Source organism: Aphis gossypii, chromosome X, assembly GCF_020184175.1.
Source record: "Aphis gossypii isolate Hap1 chromosome X, ASM2018417v2, whole genome shotgun sequence".
Classification (NCBI taxonomy): domain Eukaryota; kingdom Metazoa; phylum Arthropoda; class Insecta; order Hemiptera; family Aphididae; genus Aphis; species Aphis gossypii.
In genome coordinates, this window is record NC_065533.1 from 8,196,805 (window position 1) to 8,217,955 (window position 21,151).

The 21,151-nt window shown below is 33.5% G+C and overlaps 2 protein-coding genes across 3 annotated transcripts; both read right to left on the reverse strand.

The window, feature by feature from the left end:
* Positions 1-893: 893 nt before the first annotated feature.
* Positions 894-20,922, reverse strand: LOC114119179 (very-long-chain 3-oxoacyl-CoA reductase). Of its 2 annotated transcripts, none has more exons than XM_027980671.2 (5): positions 20,669-20,922; positions 16,455-16,700; positions 4,087-4,607; positions 3,507-3,737; positions 894-3,205 (listed from the first exon to the last, which is right to left on the reverse strand). In XM_027980671.2, exons 2-5 carry the CDS (start codon positions 16,660-16,662, stop codon positions 3,047-3,049), a joined length of 1,119 nt encoding a protein of 372 aa, XP_027836472.2. In that variant the 5' UTR covers positions 16,663-16,700; positions 20,669-20,922; the 3' UTR covers positions 894-3,046. The 2 variants fall into 2 exon arrangements, with proteins under 2 accessions (XP_027836472.2, XP_050064000.1); XM_050208043.1 differs by lacking the exon at positions 20,669-20,922 and adding an exon at positions 19,745-19,793.
* LOC114119177 (uncharacterized) lies at positions 6,489-10,985 on the reverse strand. The gene has a single exon (XM_027980668.2). The coding sequence runs from the start codon at positions 9,867-9,869 to the stop codon at positions 6,951-6,953; it is 2,919 nt and encodes a 972-aa protein (XP_027836469.2). The 5' UTR covers positions 9,870-10,985; the 3' UTR covers positions 6,489-6,950.
* Positions 20,923-21,151: the final 229 nt, after the last annotated feature.

A 21,151-nucleotide genomic window follows, 5' to 3' on the forward strand; every position in this document is an offset into this window, starting at 1 on the left:
TGTAACTCAAAGGGTTAGTATAACCGTATAGACACTTTTATATTATTGGCTCAATATTTATATTATCATTTTCTATTTATGATAACATTTTTAATAAATTTGAACTATATTTAAGCTATTTATAAGCATGAGAATATTAAAAAAAATTTTGTAGTTAAAAATGCATATACACTTTTCTTTTATATCTTAGTTTTAAAAATGTTATACAAAATTCTTCATAAGTAGTTCATACTGAAACTAAAAAAATTTTAAAAATATATAAAGATAATTATGCATTTTTCAGACATTTTAAGTTCAAATTTGGACGAAATTATTTACATAAATGATAAATTAAGTTGTTAATAATTGTTTTGTTATAATTTAAAAACGCTATTTGCAGAAACTTAAAATTTTTATTACGCATAATTATACTATTATGAATTACATAATAATATGACATTTATGATTTATTTTAAGATATTATTATTTATTTATTCTGTGAACATATTTTCACTGTTATACGGTATTTACAAAATTATGATACTAAATTTTGAGTTAAATAAGTTAATAAAATAATACGGTATAATTATAATTTATTATAAATACCACATTTTCACTACGATATTATTTCTTATCATTTTTTTTTATAATTTTATTAAGAAGCGTACTGTCTCCACTCTGAATGGTTTTTCATACACAATGATTTAAATATGTAAATATTTAACTAAAAATTATAGCAAATATTACATTAACTTACAAAATGACGAGATTCTACTGGACAACTACAGTAGTGAAGAGCAGGTAGGAAGCTATTTTTTTTTTTTTTTTGTTTAATTTTTTTGAAAGGAGTTTAAAAGGTATGAATTAATATAAAGGAAAACAAGACAGCAGTCGATTAATAAATATACAAGCTATTGCAGTCGAAGAATGTACAATGTTTATTATACACGACAAAAATCCGTAATGAATAATATTACAATATAATAGAACAAAGTTCGGTTTCTTCGACAATTTTTTCCATTTTAATTAAACACTAAGCTACATTTAAGGTTATAAGGCCAGAACAATTTTAAATATACCTACTTAAACTACGTCGCAATACTACTAGTGATACACTGACATTTTTTTTCATTATAGTACTAGCTAAAAGTTGTTGAGTGCAGTCCTAAAAATCTTTTTTAGATTTTACTACAGTCGTGGTATATTGTTATAGAATTAAAAACATAATAGATGTATACTTTTATACGACAACAGTTATAATAAAAATTAAATGTCTTCTCATTGTAGTGTTTCCGACGTATTATTATATAATAATATTACAGTACAATAACGATAGTATATAATAAATAATAACGTATAATAGTATTATAGGCATATATTATATAATAAGCAATAATATTTAATTTAAATTATTAATATATTATAATTCAAAATGATAAAATAACTATATCTACTATAAGGCATTACTTGTTTCTATTACAATACTATAATGTATTGCAGTAGCAGTAGTAACCTTTTTGAATCGATTAAACGTTTAGATTACGCGTGTAACGTAACACATTAGTATATACATACTTAAAAAATATTCAAAACTACTAACTAAATTTAATCCAAATACAAAATAACGCTCGAATATCGCTACGAGTCCCCGTGTACGTACAAATAACATTGATTGTTGTTAGTTTATTTCGGAATTTATGGCTAGAGGCAGCACTTAGGTACAAAAAAAAAACAAAAACGCCATATAAAATCTCTTAAAACAAAAATATAAAAATATTATATGGTACCACTAATTTAAATGTTTCATATGTGTTTAGAAGCTTAATTTTTGGTATATATAAAATATACCCAACTTAATAATAACTATAATTAATTAGCATGTATGCCATACAGAGGCATGTCTTAAACATGAAACACTCTTATGGCATGATTAAAATTAAGTAGATTTATCAACATCATAGCTAAGACTTAGCCAACACCACCGCGTAAGCAGTATAACAATGTTGGAAAGTCTTAAACTGACAATAAGGAAAAAATTAATAAAAACTTTAAAAAAAACATAACTATCTATAACCTATAGTAAATTTATCAAATACTAAAACTAATAAGTCCCACGTAGTAGTACATTAAGTACTATATACTAGTACTTTGTGACGTTATAGCTTAGGTAAACCAGTGTCGATTCATCTTAACCGAACTTTATACATAAAAGTAATATTAAGGTTATTCTGTACACAGATCACAGATGCAACTTCAGTTTTAATGAACGTTTTTAATAAAATAAAAATAACTAGATTTCAAGTACAATGACAGTCATCTGCCTACTAGTAGAAATTGATGAATTAACAAATAAACAACGAAATCTGTAGAAGAAAAGGTCAAGAACGGGTTAGTCCCGAGAAATGTCGTCTGATCGTTTAGATGTTAAGTCCCATTATTAGGAAATTATGCCCGGAGGTAGAGAAATGTGATTGGTTGAGATTTAAAACAGACAACTTGAGGGATATTATATTTTTTTTTTTAAGGAAATTGTAGTATTGTGTTAAAGATGTGAGGGGTAGAATATAATTTCAGGGATTTAACTTAATTAACATACCAATGATCTGAAACATAATTACCATTTAAACTGGGAACCATTAATGTCATAATTTATCCTTAATAATTATTAATAACCACAAATACAATAGTAATAGTTAATATAGGTACAATATATGCCCTAATACTATAATCACCATCATGATTTTGACATTTTTATAATTAATTTATTCTAATCTATCGATCCTAAAACTTAATAAGATGTTTCGTTTCTTATAAACTATATTAATTCTAAACCTTTAACATAGAATTACATATTCTAAACCTTAACATAAAATTACAAATTCCAATCCTTAAACATAAAACTACAAACTACCGATACAACTGTAATGTGGTGGTGTACGCGGCATTTGTCGAGGCAGTGACAAGACGTCCATGACGGATTGTTAGTGGCGATGGCGGGGGCGATGTGGGCTACGTTTCATATTATAGCCGGTGTATAAAACTATAATTATTGAGATATCTGTTTGATCTATTTGTCGGTAGCCGTGGCGGACTGTGCTTCTTCGCGCTGCTGTTGTTCTTTGGCCAGTCTGCGCAAGGCCCGAGCCCGAATGCCCAACATGTTGTTCATTACTGTCCGGGCCATCATCGACTCGGATATGCTCTCAGCGAGTTCGATGGCTTTCACCTGAAAGTTAGAACGACAGCATACTTTAAAATTATATATTATTTAAATAGTCGCAGTATGTGTATTTATGTGTGTTTAGAACTAGTCTCCGATTCTGCAATTTTACATAATCCTTCACACACATCTGCGGAGGATTAGTCAATAACCTATTATATCTACATCGTTTTTGGTGTAAACGCTCTAATCCTCCTTTTTCACACACGTCTCCACCTCACCTCACAAAACACTCTTATGTGAGTTTACACGATACATACACATTATAATAACAATATCTATTTTAATTAAAAGAGTTGTAGCTTACCATCAGTGTGTGCGGAAAGTAACCAGTGGTGACCGGTTCCAGTCCAGTAGTCTGGAGCGCTGACTTGACGAAAGTGTCCGGCGACGGAACCAGCCACGATGTACGCGCGATCTTGCTCATCTTAGTCGCTACGTAACCGGGCATCACGCATTGCACTGTGATGTTTGTGCCGTGTTTGCCTTTACCGCCGTATTCGGTGTTGAGTTCGCGACTAAATTTTTCGACGAATTTCTGCGACAACCAAAGTCGAGAGTTAATTAATATAACTAATAATATTATAATAATATCATGTGCGAATATTGTCGTATGCGAAATATTCAGTGCGTATATAAGTTACGTGTTTGATATGACTACGTATATAATGTCGCACCTATATCCACACACGGTCAAACCTCGTTGGGTGTGTCCCCCACTAACAAATGAACATTATTAAAAAGCTTTATTCTGGTCGCGTTTAATATATATTAAGCAAAACCTATACACCGGTCGATAAAAGCACATAATTATACCTACGACAATACTATATATTATAATGATATTATATATAATATACGACATAAAATAAGACTTATATTATTACCTTGGTGGCCCCGTACATCGTCAACAGAGGGCACGGGATCCGGGAAGCGGTGCTTCCGATGTTTATGACGCACCCGCGCTTCCGGTCGGCCATGCCGGGCATCACGAGCCGGCACATGTTGACCATGGAAGTGATGTTGCACCGGACCATGTCGTCGAACAGCTGAGGTCCCCATCCGGCGGACGCTGCGGCCTTGCCACCGTCTGCGTCTCCGCACCGGTCTTCGGCGGCTTTCAGGAAGTACTCGGGGTGCGGGTACGACAGCCCGACGTTGTTGACCAGCACGCCCACCTCGAGCCCGTGAAGCTCGCGGCCGACGTGACTGTAGACCGCGGAAGTGTCCGGGTCGGTGAAGTCGGCCCGGACGCACTTGACGCGGCGACTCGGGTACTGGGCGCGGATCTCGTCGGCGGTCGCGTCCAGTTTGGCCTGAGTCCGGCTGACGAGCACGACGTCCATGCCGCGGCCCGCCAGTTGCCGGGCGTACGCCTTGCCTAGCCCGTCCGTGGCGCCTGTCACAACTTTAAACAGAACGCGGCGTGCGAACGCACATTTTACACATATAAGTCGATCGTCTAAGGATTACTAGGCTGCCATTTCTGCATTATGTTTGACGCAAGCCCGTCCCGGAGGACGTGTTCGACACGCAATAAAGAGAAAATAAAAATACATAACTGAAATAATAACGGCACACGGTACAAAAATATTATGTCATCTGTAGAAAAAATATTTATATGATTTAAAAAAAATATATATATATATATGTATTTGCTTAAGGACTAATAACGTAATATTGAGGATCTTCAATGTGATGCTTTTTTTCATAAACGATATTTTGTAGGAAGGGAACAATACTTGGGGAAAAAAACAATTGAAAAAAAAAACCTACCCGATACGATATTGAGTGGTACTGTAGTGTAATACACGCATACAATATGAATCGACATATACCTACGGAATATAAGGGATGATGTTTGTGCGGTATACTATAATACGCTAATCGTGTAACAGCTAATTGAGCTCCAACCCCACTGTAACGCGGACGGTCGCCAATCGCAGTATTCCGCGACAGTTGGGGCCGGCGGTAATGTACTTTTTTAAGAACTTATGTTATCACTTATCAATAAAAGAAAAATATACACCTGCTATATTGTTCTGCCATATTTTATCGACACTACAGGCTTAATGTCTCGTTGTTTAAAAACGCGTAGTCAGCGACTTCTGACTCACGATGGCATTGCCTCAGAACAGTGCGTCGTCGTCCATATTCATCATTGGCTGTTTAATAAACCTAATAAAGCTAATACCCATCGTTTTTATTAAATACCGTAAACAATAAATAACATTATTATTATAATGTCAACCTAATATACTTTGTGACTACTGCAAGTGCTGGAAATTGAAACTGAAACGTTACGCATTGGAAATACGCAAAATAAAACGAAATAAAAACTAATCAAAAAGATTAAATAATATTCTAAAAACATTCTGTAAATTAATTTTTTATAATTTTTTTACGAAGGTTGATCGCCAAAAGTCTACGACGATGACGTCCGGACCGAAGCATCGCCGATCAGTCATAATCGCCGACAAAAGACCACTCGTCACTAAAACTTATTATTATATATCGACGCACCTTAGCCAAATGCTACAATGGTCAATATAATAATAAAATAGAACCAAATTTAAAACGATATTCTAATCTACACTATTCCCATTTCGGCCGCATTAACAGACTTTACAGTCTACAATTTAAACCAATTGTTTTTTTAATTTTTTTTTTTTTTTTTTTTGTGGTTAAATAGTAAACGGCCGTAAATGTAATGTAATAAAGGCATTTTAGATACTGCACTTAATGTAATGTACTTTAGGCCTAATGATGTGCGTAAAAACGAATACGTAAATATATAAATACGTATTCGTATTTTCGACAAACACCACATTTTTGGTACTTGACTATTCTATACCGCGAACTCTTAAAATTAATTATCGGCATTCTACCATATAAACCAACGTAATGGTGAAACTTAATACAAGTATATAAAAAAATAATCCTATAGATATAACATAATATGCTGCTTAGTCGATGTGTTTTTCGATTTTTTTTTAACCATCATCAAATATCCCATAGTTATTTTAATTAATTATTTTTATAAATATTACTTTAAACTTTGAGTACTTCCTATAATAGTAATAATTATTATTATTAAATTGGTTTAAACGAAGATTATTATTTTAGTTATTTAATAAATTATTTTTAAAATATACCTACATTTTTAGTTTGTTATAAATTAATTTTCTTATCAACAATTCACAATAATTTGATATTTTCAGGTATAATTTTTCTTTTTTTTCTTTTTTTTTTTTTTTTTTTTGTAACCGACTTCGCAGCTACAGTACAATTTTTATTTTAGCGTGTAACTTATAATTAATTGTCCTTTTGAATTTTTATTATACAGCTTACTCGTCGCACAGAGTCCCAAAATTGGAACCTAAGTGCGCCCCACTAATTTAATATTTCGACACATTGCCACCATTTCGAAGAATAAACTCCGAATCCGTGGTTTTAAACACTATGCTAATTATAACTAATTAACAACTATTCTAATTACGTTTGTTTTTTTTTTTTTTTTGTAACCTAACAAATAAATCTTAAATTCAATGGAATCGAACTGATGATAAATAGTACGTACACGGGTATGATAATACTTCGGTTAGACTCGAGCAAGAAACAAAAAGAGTTTCCGTACATAAAAAAAATTTAAAAAATCAAAAATAAGGCTAAATCTAACTTACATTATTTTCTTAAAATTAAAATACACATTGTCTAATAGTTACAGTTTTCGTAGAAACATCACCGTTGGCTACTGTTTGTCGGATTGTTGTTCGACGTCTTCAGATGATGACAGTTTAAGTTTTTGCGCGTTCAATGGCGAATTGCTCTTATCGCGGGACCGCTGTCGCTTCGTCGCCGGTCTCCTTGCGAGGCCGCCACCGCCGACAGCGGTGGTTGCTAACACACCGCTGTTTGACATTAATTCGTTGTCGTCGGCGGCGGCGGCAGCGGAGGTTACAGTGATAGTGTTAGCTGTAGCGGTTGTTTGCGCAGTTCGGTTGTCAACAACACGAGTGTCGACGGTTTGGTCGGATATCGGCGACTGTTCGGAAAGTTCTAGTAACGCGAGTGCAGTCTGTGAAAAATTAGCAGTACCACCGTCGTCGTTCGACGTCGGCAGCAGGGTCGACCTAAGCGCTTCTGGCGGTGACGGTGGCGCTGACAAATCAGATCGCTCCGCAATTGTTTCGGTTGTTACTACCGCTATAGCGGTGCTCGCGGTAATGTCGGTACTTGTGGAGGGAGGTGAACAAGGCAGCTGCGATGTCGGTAGCGACGGCGGTAAATGAGGGGTTGTGGGTACAGAAAGACTAACGAGTGATTTCGGCCCGGCCAGCGGTGATCTCGACCTCTCCCGCTTCTGCTCCCGGGAAACGTTGCGTGTACGACTGTTGGGTGGTGACAGTGAACAAAGTCGCGGTAGATAGGGGTCGCGGGTCCGACTACGACTACGGCGCTGACACTTAATTTTCGGTGGCGCCAACAAGTTTTTCGTGTTTTTGCGAGACGTAAACCCGTAAGTTTCAACTCCTCCGAGACTCCTATTACATCGGGTGGGAAGCTCCTCAGTAATTAACGATTCTGGATCGTAAGGTGGGGGAGTAATGATGATGGTGGGTGGTGAGAGTCGCTTATGTTGACGCACTACCGGAGACCTTGGTTCCTGCTGTTGGCTTGTCAACATGTCGTCCGACAGTCGGCTGGGGCTTAGGTGAATTCGATGTGTGTCTAGAGTTGTTTTTTGAGACTCGATTATGGAAATCTGAGCGGCAAAAGTGGGTATGTTAGATGGTGGATATGTATTTATTCTTCGGCTAGAAACTATTTTATTTGCTACTTCTTCCGCCCATTGCATTCTCGTATCTACAGTAATTGACAAGGCCGATATTGACGACTCTACACGAGCGGAGGGGAGTGGGTCCTTTAATAATTTCCAAATAGAGTCCAACATTTGTTGAATGTCGTTTAGTATGTGTTGTTGCATAAACTTTATGTTTAGATTTTCTTCTACAATTTCTATTTCTACCGATTCATCTTCTTTTCCCGGTCTTGCTTCTTCCGTTGGTCCTGCAATCGATTCAGTCGTTGTTTTATACAAAGCATCGGCCATTCTTGAGATACTCTGAAATATTTTAGTATGGGACGATGACAAAGCCCTCGTCACCCCTGCGATTGTTTGCGCAGTTTCCCTCAGAGTAACGTTTCTATTGTGTGAACTATTAACTTTTTGATTTACACAATCAACGTCGGTGCGCAGTGGTTCAATAACTTCGTCACGACCATCAATCACTGTACCCGTTTCAATATCAGTCATTTGCTCTGTTATAACAGCACATGCGAGTTCGGATACTTCTCGGGTTTCGCCGACATGGATTTTGGTTTTTTGAACCTGTCCCATCATAGATGTTGATGGTTCATTTTGGTTACTATTATTATCTTGTTCAAATGTTTCCTGTTTGCTTTTTAGCGCTGACCGAGATACTGGTACGTCCCACGTTGATTTATTTTCTAAGAATGACAAATTACTATTTTTTAGTTGGGTTTGACAAGCTGCTTTGCATAAACGCTTTTGAAGATTTTTATGATATAGATCACATTTATCTATTGATGAACTACCACTATATTCACTGTCACTTGTATCAAACTGAATAACTTCTACATTAACTTTATTAACAGTAACATCTTTATTTGGTGATAAATAAGTCGATGACGTAGCTGCAGAATTTTTAACACTAGCTTTGTTGTTGCTTAATTTGTTTTTCTTTTCACAATATCTCATTTTTGATGACGATGGTGATTGACCATCATCACTATAACACTGATGATGAACTTTTTTGAAGCGATTTCGTAGCTTTTGACGCTGTTGTAATCGTTCTTTACGTCGTGCCTTAATATGGCTATCTTCATTTTTGATTAATTGATTAGGACATACAGGTGTAATTTTGTTGTAAGACGTCGATGTTTCGAATTCACTATTTGAGGATTCAGTATCGCTAAAATCGATATTTTGGACAAAAAAATCCAACTCATGAGATTCTATTTCTCCATCGGTACCTCGATTAACTGATAAATCAAAATCTCGTTTCAAGATAATATCGTTCATAAATGGCCAATTTTCAGACATTGGATATACGATATATTCTTCATCAGACAAAATGTATAATAAGGAATGCGCTAATTGAATAGCTTCAAAGTACCTACGCCGCAACGTCTGTACCCTACATAAAAACTGATCATTTGACATAGGTGGTCGTTGTGTGGATTCTGCATTTAGCATATGGTTAAAATTTCTTCTAGCACTTTTTAGACTATTGATTTTATTTTCAAGATTTAATACTTCGCTAATCGGTATACAGTGTGAATAATATCTTAATATTAAATTAAAGGCACGTTTTATTTTATATTTAAGTCTACGAATTTTGCGATTTAACATTTTCCGATTGACTTGTTCAATCACTTCAATCTCCTCTAAATCATCATCAGAATCTATAGTTATAATTGCATCATTATTATTACATGTCTCGTCATCATCCTCGTTACTATCAATGGTGTATTCAGGTATAGATAAAACATTGAGACGGTTGAATTGTTCGTGGTATTTATCTCCGTCCGTATTTACCTCCGATGTACGACAGTTGTTGTCACTTTCATTGACAGTATTGTCCATATCAAAATCTTTAATACCAATAGCACCAAGCGTACAATATAGCAAAAGCGTTAAATGATAATAATAACTAAAACCTTATAGTTTGCAGTCAACAGGTGGAATTCGAATTCGATGTCGTGTCGTGGCGTTACAGCGGTTGTCTTTTGCACTGCGATAATATATTGTATACTAATATATATATAATATATAGATAGATCGATAGAAAGATAGCGATCGATTAAGTGTGATCGCTAAATAAGTCTACAAGTATACGAACACGGTGGTGACAGTAAAATGAAAAGTTAGATTCGGTCTAATAATAATATTATATGTACTCGAAAAATACTCACAACAAAACAACAGTCATATCTTACAGAACGCGTAAATCAACAAGTGAAATAAGACGTCGATGTCATGTAATGTAACAACTTTATTGTTTTCATTATTTCAACGTTTTAAAAAAAATTAGAAACGAAGGTCACGCACGCTTCCTATGACGCATTTCACGAAAACTCAAATATATCGACCGGCACATATAATACAATGAGACGAACACGGATAAAGACACACGCGCGCGCAATACGTTCGAAAGAATGGACGGCGGCCAAGGTAACTAGACAGAACCAAGCTGACTTCACAACCCTTCGCCGATCTCCACACCCTATCGTCCGACCCTGCGCCCAATTGACGAGTTGCACGATGCTGGCGCTGTTCTCGGGCAACGGCTGTCTAACCAGAATTCTCGTGTTTGAAAAAAAAGTGTTAAAGTTCTAATAACTAGTGTTGGTAACTGACAGGAAATGATACAAAATTACAAACACGTACTGAAGTGCGTATTTACTTATGCATAATATAGTGCACAGTGAGCACAATAATTATTATTTAGTCATAATATTTACTTTATGACTGTATGTTGGTACCAAAGTATCTGTACCATCATTAATGTTTCCGTGATGTTTGGAAATCTCATATTTTAAACAATTACTTTAATGGAATTTGAAATGGATTTTTCGTGTTATTTAAAAGTCTAAGATAAAACAACATTTTAATTTAGTTTACACTAAGCATTTATATAATTATCAATACAGAATTTTAGTGTTGTTAAAAAATAATTCCACGAAAAAAAATGGAAAGAAATGCCCCTACTAAAAAATTATAATAAATTTATATTAAAATACTTACATTAATTTGAAAAAAAATAACAAACTATATAATATATAATATGGTAAATTAGTATAAATAAAAAAATTAAGTAACTTTAGTCAATATACAAAAATATTATAATAATAAATAATATAGTCGTTAAAATATCAATAATAATAATAACAAAAAAAAATCTGTTTCGATTAACTATATTGAAATATGTTAAAAAATTTAATATATATATATATATATATATATATATATAGGTATGTGTGTGTATATAAAATATAAAAATAACATTTTATAGTATTTTTTTGTCTACAGTCGTTTTCTTAAATTGAAGGATATTTTAAAAAAAGTCCACTTCAATTTCTTTTGCATTTAATCGTTCACAAAATATTTTTATTTTATTTTTTTTTTTTTTGAGCAGTTTTCAATTTAAAACATTTCGTTTTGGACACTCCTAGATTTTTTAGAATTAATGTCACGCGGTCTGCAGACAGTTTTTATTTCATTAATTAATTTTCAAATTAATGGGTGTTTTTCTTTAACTACATGACTATTATTCCATGACTCGCATCCATTATTAGTAGGGTGATATTTTGTATTTATACGAGTATTACTATGCTATCACGAGATCCACTTGACACCTACTATGCCTACAGCAGAGTGATTTCCTGGTTTTTTAAAAGAAATTTTCGGAGATATACATAATAAGAGAATTTTAAAATCACAGGTTTTAAATAAAATAAATACCTTTAAGTATATTACTAATTTACAATAGTATAAATAATTTGATGCACTATATATTATAGATATACTGAGTTGTACACACAACATATAAGTTATCTACACAACCTAATCAACTGTCTACACTAATTTTCTTAGTAATTTTTTTTTTTTAATTTTGATAGAATATACATTTTTTATACTTTTTATCTCAAAAATATTTTAAATTTATTATATAAAGATTTTTTTTATTTGATTATCAAAAACAGAATACTTAAAAAAAAAAATAAAAATTATAAAACTATAAAATAATGTAAATTATTTTATAAAAATACAATTATAGTAGTTTTAATAATCGGTAGTTGACATGCGAATATAATACACATTAGTTACAAATGTTACAATTTATAGTTACACATATTTAAGTTGATTATTATATAAGTTTATTCTCGTATCGTGGTAACCATCTAATTAATCGGTGGTGTATTAGTAACGATAAATAGACTTATGTGTATTCATTTTCTCATACATTGATACTGACAAATACCTACTTACAAATTATCTATAGAGGAATAATATTATTATTCGAAATACATTAAGCTATCTCCAGCCCACATTACAAGTACGTTGATATAATTTTAAAAAATCTCTCATCCGTCAAAAATATATTCTGTATTAGGTACTTAAAAATGTGTCTCAGATGGCAAAAAAACATAGTAAAAATAATGTGTATTATTTATAATTATTTAGTATTTTTTTTTTATTTTTTTTATTGTTTATTATTTTGAAAGAAATCAATATAATTTATTAATATTGAAAATTAATGCAAATAAAATAGGAATTGAATAAAATTAAAGTACTCAGACATTATTATAATTTTGCTTTTTAAAATAGTAATTATTTAAATAACACTTTTAGCTAATGATAAAATTTTAACAAAATATAAATCAATCGCATTGGAAATAATTATGACTATGTAATTCAGTAATTTTTTTATTCGGTATCTTATTTTATTAATAATTAGTAGCTATTTATACATACAACATTAGTTAACACATTATAAAAATAATTATTATTTAAAAATTAAAATGCTGTAGAAAAAAAAAATTTTTATCCAAATAATCTAAAAAATGATTTCAATGAAATGACTATATTAATATATTGCATCTAATGCAATATGCATCTATGCTTTAAATTATCATAGAAAAAAACCGGTTTGAATGCATCGATACACGGTAGTAAAAAAATAATTACTAGGAAACTATTGTATTATTCATAATATAATTCTAATATTTTAATATTTTAATATTTATAATTATGTAAATTTTTCAAAATATATGTAAATTAATAATTTTATTTTAAACATTTTCGAATTAATTAGATGATATTATTTTTTTATATAAAAACCAAATTAATTTGGAAATAGTCACATCGTTTCAGTGGTATGGTATAATATAATAAACGGGGTGAATAAAATATAGAAAAATAAATAGTGGAAGCAAACGATTTTTTGATAACTTAGTTTCATTGCATCAAATTATTTGACTGTTTAGAATTAGTTTTGGTTTATTCAACTAATACTGTAAACTAAATGACTTATAGGCGGCAGCACTATAACTCGAGCGTATAAAATACACTACATAGTACGATACTATAAGAACAATTATGTTATTCGAAGGTTATTCCAGTAAATATATTATATTATACTAATGAAGTAATAAACAAAATATATTTTTGTATCTTTTATTAATATATTATAGTCCTCGACTACCTAGAACCTAACCGGTCGGGAAACTTTATCCGTGATGAATTCGTTGAATTTTAGTTCCTGCAGCTAACCTGTTGAAAGTCGTTCACATTCGATTCCTTTTTAATTAATTCGGTTTTATTCTTTTATCAATCATCTTAATTCTTATTACTATTATAAAATCAAGTTCTTTAAAAATTTTCAGCGATTATGAAATATTGTCAAAATGCAGTTGCCTGTAGAAGAGATTTCGAACGGCGACGAGATAATAAGATACTGTATTTTAAAACGATTTTTACGAACAGAATAAACTCACACTACAAAGGCACATATCATATCATATATTATATTATAACACTACAGTTGAAAATCATTATGCTCGAATATGTAGGGCGGTTACGGGACTAAAACGTTTTTACAATAGTATAATGATTCACATTTACCGACCGGTCGTTTGTATAATAAATTATTATTTTGTATTGTGTTATACGAGCCTCTTATTCATTCGTCACGTTTTATTTCGAGTGCGCAAAACAAGTGACCACGATAGAGATATATTTTTGAATGTGTCAGATAGAAACGCCGAACAAGTCGAATACATTAGAACGTAATTCGAATTATACTAATAATTTATGCTGTGCATGTACAATTTTCAATTAAAAAAATGTCGCATACGTATTGTTATATTAATTAAAAACTCGAAGTGTCAACGGAGGTTAAAATATTAACTCATTATACGAGTACATGGTGACTGATTGACTGAATATCTATTGGTTTTTATATTTTTTTTCATTATTTGATAGTATTATTATATTGGGAACGAATAATTCATAATGTTATCATTTATACTCGTATACAAAGCTGCTCGACCCGTGCATAGGACAGTGATTGATGAATTATTCGAATACGTGTTTTAACTAATACTCCAAGACACTATATTTGAGACAGTTTTAAAATAAATGCTTATGATTTGATACGGATACATGGAATAAAATATATATTGAAAATAATTGATCGTAAATAAATCGTCTTTTAATTTCCAACTGAAAATATATGAAAAAAACTTGCAACACTGCAGTATTAATTAATATTGACGATAAACGAATATTTATTAAATGTACGTTACTATGTTATGCTGACGTGCTGTTTATCGTGTTACCTATTTGAAAAGATAATATTTCTGCAATTCGAAATATGTTAAAAATTGTCCATAACCGAAAACATTTAATTTACATATTATTTACAATGTACTACTGTCATTCACAATAACGTATTGTGGCAGCGGCTGTTGAAGTACACAACATAATTTTCTTTATGAAATGAAATAATTTTTACAGTTTTATTGACGCACGCGGCACGACTATTTTTTTTACAAATTATGGTCTGCAGATGGCTATCGAATTATAAGAAATTATGTTAAGTTCACTCGGCATACTCGAAATCGCGGTCGTCGAAAACCAACGGTATTTTCGACGTCTATATGCTCGAGAATGGTTATTAATTTTTTTTTCATTCGACAATCTCTGCCGGCACACAAATATATTTTACATATAATATTATACTGATATAATATTGTACGTGTAAAATGAAAATGTATTATAATGTTACGAGTCGAGTTCCGGCAGACCTTTGCCCTCGTCCTATCTCTACTATATACGCTACCACGAAACAAGCGAGTTTTCAACACGACGAACGTATAATAAATAATAATATGCGTTTCCAAAGATAAAATATATCAATTTATCATACCTCGTATTATCATAATGTCTAGTACTAAGCATATCGATTTATTATTATTTTTTCAAGCACACATACACACCTATAGTACGAGAACTGTATAATACTACCGAGTGGGTACAAATAGTATTGGATTTGATATAGGGACGCGTACGCAGACGACTGTCCGACCGACACCGCCGTACAAAAATGAGTGGAATAGTATTAGCGGCGGCAGCGGTGGTTCCCAACATAATTAATGTTCATGTAAAAAAAAAAAAATAATAACCATAAAAAAGCCACTTGAGCAAACATAAAAAAAATGATAACAATAATAACGTTTACGTGTAAATAACTCCGTCTACGATAACAAATTGTTGATATCAGTATGACGTGTGATGTGGATTCGTGTTGTATGCGTGTCGATCGTATAGTACGACGTCCTAAGTCAGGGGCGGCCAAACAGTCGATCGCGAACAATTTCAAAGTCGATCATGTTAGAATTTATTTTTAGGGCCACACGCCCTATATGTTTCTTAATAATTATAGCTATTTCATAATAAAAAAAATGTTCTGTGGAAGTCGATCCTCAAAGGTGAAGTATATATTTTTAGTAGATCGTGATCAAAAAAATGTTGGCCACTCCTGTCCTAAGACCTAACTGTAGTATAATCATATAAATATTAATAATTTTATGTTACCGTTGCCACTGAATATTCGCGATTCGTATTGCGTGTCGACTCGCATTCGGTGCATAAAACAATAATGTAAAATGTAAATGTTATACAACGCTGCGCAGTGGCATCGTTTTACGTCCCTCGACTCGATTATTTTCGGATTTTTTCCAGAACGAATCAATCGTCGTTTATCAATCGAATTATCGTGAGCATTCAGCCGTGGACGTCGACATTCAGGCGCGTATGTCGTCACCGCGGTTACGCCACAAACGCGCAGATGGCCGTATACGTTCGACAGTTTGAATCCCGCGAGTTTAGCGTAAAATATGTCGACGAACGAATGCGCGAGCTACAATAATTGTGAGTTTAAACACATTCGTGTCGCTCGGCGTTCGCTCGTAAACGTTTAAAACGTCGTAAAATCCAAAACGAGAGAACACCGTTCGCCCGTTCTGGTCGACGCGAGACCTCTGCGGAAAATCGTAACTGCCGAACGCCGCAAACTCGGTTCAAACCTTCTACAATCGAGTCGACGGGACGAAACACCACCGGATCGCAGCGTCGTCGCTATCTGCTTAACGGATGGATACGTACCGGCCCACTTGCCACATTTGACGAAGTCGACGGTGCCCCGGCACAGGGCCGACGGGCCGAGAACGTGCCTGTACGCGAACTTCATGGCGGCCCGGGTGAGGCGGAGCACGACCAGGGCGACGAGCAACAGGCCGAGCTTCTCCAGCACGCTGTTGGTGGACACGCCCGCGGAAGCGGACGTGGACTGACCCGCTGTCGTGGAAGACATCGTTCCGGCTACGTGTCTTGCTGCTGCTGCTGCTGCTTCTGCGGAAAAAAAATAAAACGCGGTCGCGTTAAGCACACGGCAAAAATTTAAAAAAAAAACGGTCGACGACAGAGATTTTTCACCAATACACCCGCGTAAATCGTTCCGACTTTGAGTACGATACAATACGGTTCGACGGCGTCGGGAGTCGGTGGTCGCGTGTCGAGTGACGGGCGTGATATGTGTTGCGCGCGACGGGACTTGCGACTGCGACGACTATTAAATCGCGATCGAGATGTACTCTAATAATAAAACGGATATCGAGTTTCGACGGCGGCGGCGGCCGAGTAGTTGGAGGTGGTCGGGCCGGAGGAGGAGTGGTGGAGGACGGCGGCTTGTCGTGCGGAAAACGCTGACCACTACCACCGGACTTGTCGTGCAGCAGTCGCGCGCGTACTTGTCGGCAACGTATTTTTTTTTATTTTTTTTTTGTTGCGCGTTCGTCGTGGCACTCATCAGCACTACATACCGGTTTGTCGCCGTCTGTCGTCACACACACACGCGAGCGCGCGCATACACGGGCGTACGAGTTAAACGCGGTCGTGTGCGGTTTCCGCGTTTTTTTACCCGGCCCGACGACGATTCCTGTTCCTCGGGCAGGTACGACCACCAGACGATCGCTTTACTAGTCCGACTGGTATTTTTTCGATTTCCGCGTAGATACCTATACATAGTATTAGGTATAGAATTATTATGTCGTGTACAGGGTATACCTATACTAGCTGATATTCACCGACAGCGCTCGCCCACCTTTTCCGTCGTTTCGTCAAATGCGCACCCGAGGACTGTGATGGCGATGTTTAAAAACGTCCACTCGTCAATGTCCGACGGTGTCCGTCAAAATAGTCTATGGTTTTTATAAAAACAGAAGTAAATGTAGTTTATGTATCGCCACGGGACACTGCTTATAAGAAGTACAACCAATCTCAAAAATTCTAAAATGTGTTCTTTATATATATATTTAAAAAGTCGTGTATCCGAATTTGAATAGTTCATCATTAAAGGACAAGAATGGACAAACATACAAACATGTCTGGTGAATCACCCTGTAGAATATAGTGATATTATTTCTATTGTTATTTATACCGCTTGAACACTCCGTCCTCCGAAACACACTACTCGCAGGACTTAATATGTTGTCGTACCTACATAGACGGATTTAAAAGCGCTGCAGATGTTATCTAAACCTAACTTTAATTAGTTTAATTATCATTGTGATCCGTATTGAATGATAATTATGGCCCGGATTTTTAAATACACGTACACTTGACATTCTATAATTTTGAATAAATATATCGTTTTATTATGGGTTTGGTTATGCAATAGATATCAAGATTAGTGTTTTCATAAATGAGTGGACATTATCCTATAATATACTTTAGTAATTATCATATTTTATAGTATATTATACAAAATAGTTATCATTTGAATTGAAATGTTTTATTAAATTGTTACAGACTAATTTTGAGCTTAAGTCAGAACTGTGGAGCGGTTGAATTTATAATTATTTGAATATCGTCTATAGGTAACACTAAATTTAGTTTATTATTAATATGCCAGTTTAATCTTTCACATGACAGATTAATACAAATAATTAACTATTTGATCATCTTTAAAAACTTTATAGAATCGTTCAAGAATTGTTATGAATTGATTATTATATACACTTATATACTTGATATATATTCTTTTCATAGTTTTGAAATTTTAAAATATTTGTTGCATACATAAATACAGGCCCTGCTAACAAATATACTCGTTGTTACCATAGATTATACACGAATCATTATGTAAATAGGTACTATAGCATGTGTGCTTTAGCGGTGGTAATTGATAGTACATGAAAGTTGAGTGGCTGCTACTTACAAGACATACTAAATTACTAACATCATTGGAAACCTTAATGTTGCGAAAAATATGATTTTTTATTCAGATATTCAAAATAATAATATAATGAAAGCACAGACGATTTAAAAAACAAACATTTATAATTGATTTTAAAAATAATCAAAATAAATCGAATTGAAGACTTATAATATTTTATTACGTTGAATTTCTATTTATTGTATTTTTGATACATTTTTATGAAATATTTAAAATCATTTTTATAGTTGAGCTTAACTCAACTCTATCAAAGCATTCTAAGCTCCTTTTATACTTCACTCGTGGAATCTTTAAATATGTTCACACAACGATGGCATATTAAGACTATACAATCAGGTACCCACCTAATATTTACTATATTTACTAACTATAATAAATGCTATTATAGTTTATTATTATACACTCATTAGGTACACACAATAAGTGGTCTACTATCGTCACTACGAACTACTAAGGACAACGTATATCATTATAATAATCTATTAGTCACGACGAAAATAATTGGAAATTAATTATTCCACTTTTAAAATATTTACATTTCATGAAAATGTGATACCGAAAATGTTAAAATAATTTAAATTTAGATGATTATTTTAATACTAGGAATAAATTACGATAATATATTATTGTGGTTTTCTGCATTTGTCATTCGTCATTAATTTTCCAAAAATTATATGATCAAACACCGACATGTGTACCTATAATTTGTAATAATGTGCCAAATATTATGTTGAACGTTACCCACGATCTATATATTGTCTACAATACCACTGGCGCCAAAATACATGTTTAGGCTATGACAAATGTCATAATAGGTAGGAGAAGATCTTCGTCATTGAGTGTACAAATTTATAAAATTTTGGTATAGTTATAATATATATAACTATACTTATATAGTATAGTATATTATTATTGTATTAGATATATTTTACTTATTTGTGTGTCATTTTTAAATGTTAGCAATTGTATCTAGTAGACAACATAGAAACTATACTTGGTATACTTGGTATATTATAGTAATTTAATTATAATAGAAATAGGTGGGTGTGAACATTTTATGTGGAGATGTCTAATGTCATGGGTAAATTTTTGGACTTTGACGCCACGCCGCATAACACAAACGAAATATCAAATAACCGATACAAATTACGTTAAGTACCTATGATGTCATGCTGAATACAGTGTGTTTGCATCGGAACACATTTCCAGTTCGCCACAACTATATGGTGTTAAAATTCAAACATTTCGTTAGTAAAGGTAAAACATTTGAAAGAAATATTGAGTTCGAAAGTAATTTTAACTTTAAAAAAATTTGTTTTAATTCATTTGTGTTGAAAACGAAACTCGGAAATGCACAATACGCCTGAAAACACGGCATACCAGTAACTGTATCAGTTACTTTTAAGTAATACGATTTCATTTACCCGTAGCCACTATCCACTTACAATAATAACAGTTATAATACCTAAGTACGTCCTACACTGAACATTTTGCATATCATGTATACTGTACAGTGCTCGGGAGATATCAAAAGTAAAATAGTAGTTTTAATATTATAGCACTGCGACAATAGGTAAATATTAATTGTTGCCGTACCGATCGATAACCAAGTGTTTTATTTATATTTATTCAATTATAAGTGTTGTGATTAACGAACTATTAATAAAAAATGACGAAATTTGGCTTAGGCACTAGCATCGGCATTCGGCAGTGTTCTAGTTTAAAATACGTTCTATCCCGAGTATACTCTGGATAAGTAATATTATTGTTATTGTTATTTGTTATATATGTATCAAACTCGTCCACAGGACTATTGTTCTACTGCGCCCGCCATATCGTGCTTAATCAATATTATGTTATTATACCGCGGCCGCCGTCGAGTTCAACAAAACGCGCCTAAACTACGCAACATTCTACACAACTTATTGGCTCTGCGTTGGACGATTCGGTCTCATATTATAATGTATAAATGAAATAAGTAGGCACTATGTATGCATTTGGTATAGTATTCATTAGGGACGTTAACGCAACGAATTTTATGACGGTAAAAAATATTATTAAAATAATTAAATGTTATACGTACATATTGTAACTGCGATACAAAACGACCGTCCGCGTAGTGGACGTATTGGTTAGGTGTTTTATTACGACTAATGAGGTCCATTATAATATTATAGATTATTATTATTACTTATTTCGGTGTTCATTGCGCGTATAATATCGTAGATTGTACACGCGCTTGCGCACTCGACGAATAAAATCACGGGAACCGCAACATTGCGAAACTCGAACACAACGATGTCGATTAATAAAATTTATAATAAAACAGTGAATCGTTTCGTTTAAAAAATTAATTTCTATACGAATATTTTTGTTATTCCGGTAAAGTGATAAGCTGATAGCGGCGCGCGGCGTGACGGCGGCGGCCTAGCGAGGAGCCGGCGGTCGATCGATAGTACGGTGGTGGCGGCGACGGTGGTGGAGGCGGAGGCGCCGTTTTATCAACAGCCGCGCGCTCTCCGGCTTATTATAATATTATTTTGTTTAAAATCGGAAATTATAATGC

What these genes read in the sequence shown, in the direction of transcription:
- LOC114119177 (XM_027980668.2), bottom strand. Translation starts at nt 9,869, where the DNA reads ATGGACAATACTGTCAATGAAAGTGACAACAACTGTCGTACATCGGAG.
- LOC114119179 (XM_050208043.1), bottom strand. Translation starts at nt 19,778, where the DNA reads ATGCAAACACACTGTATTCAGCATGACATCATAG. An exon ending in TATTCAGCATGACATCATAG is followed by an intron (nt 16,701 to 19,744) that starts GTACTTAACGTA and finishes TTTTTTCCGCAG; the next exon opens with AAGCAGCAGCAGCAGCAGCA. An exon ending in CGATGTACGGGGCCACCAAG is followed by an intron (nt 3,738 to 4,086) that starts GTAATAATATAA and finishes TGGTTGTCGCAG; the next exon opens with AAATTCGTCGAAAAATTTAG.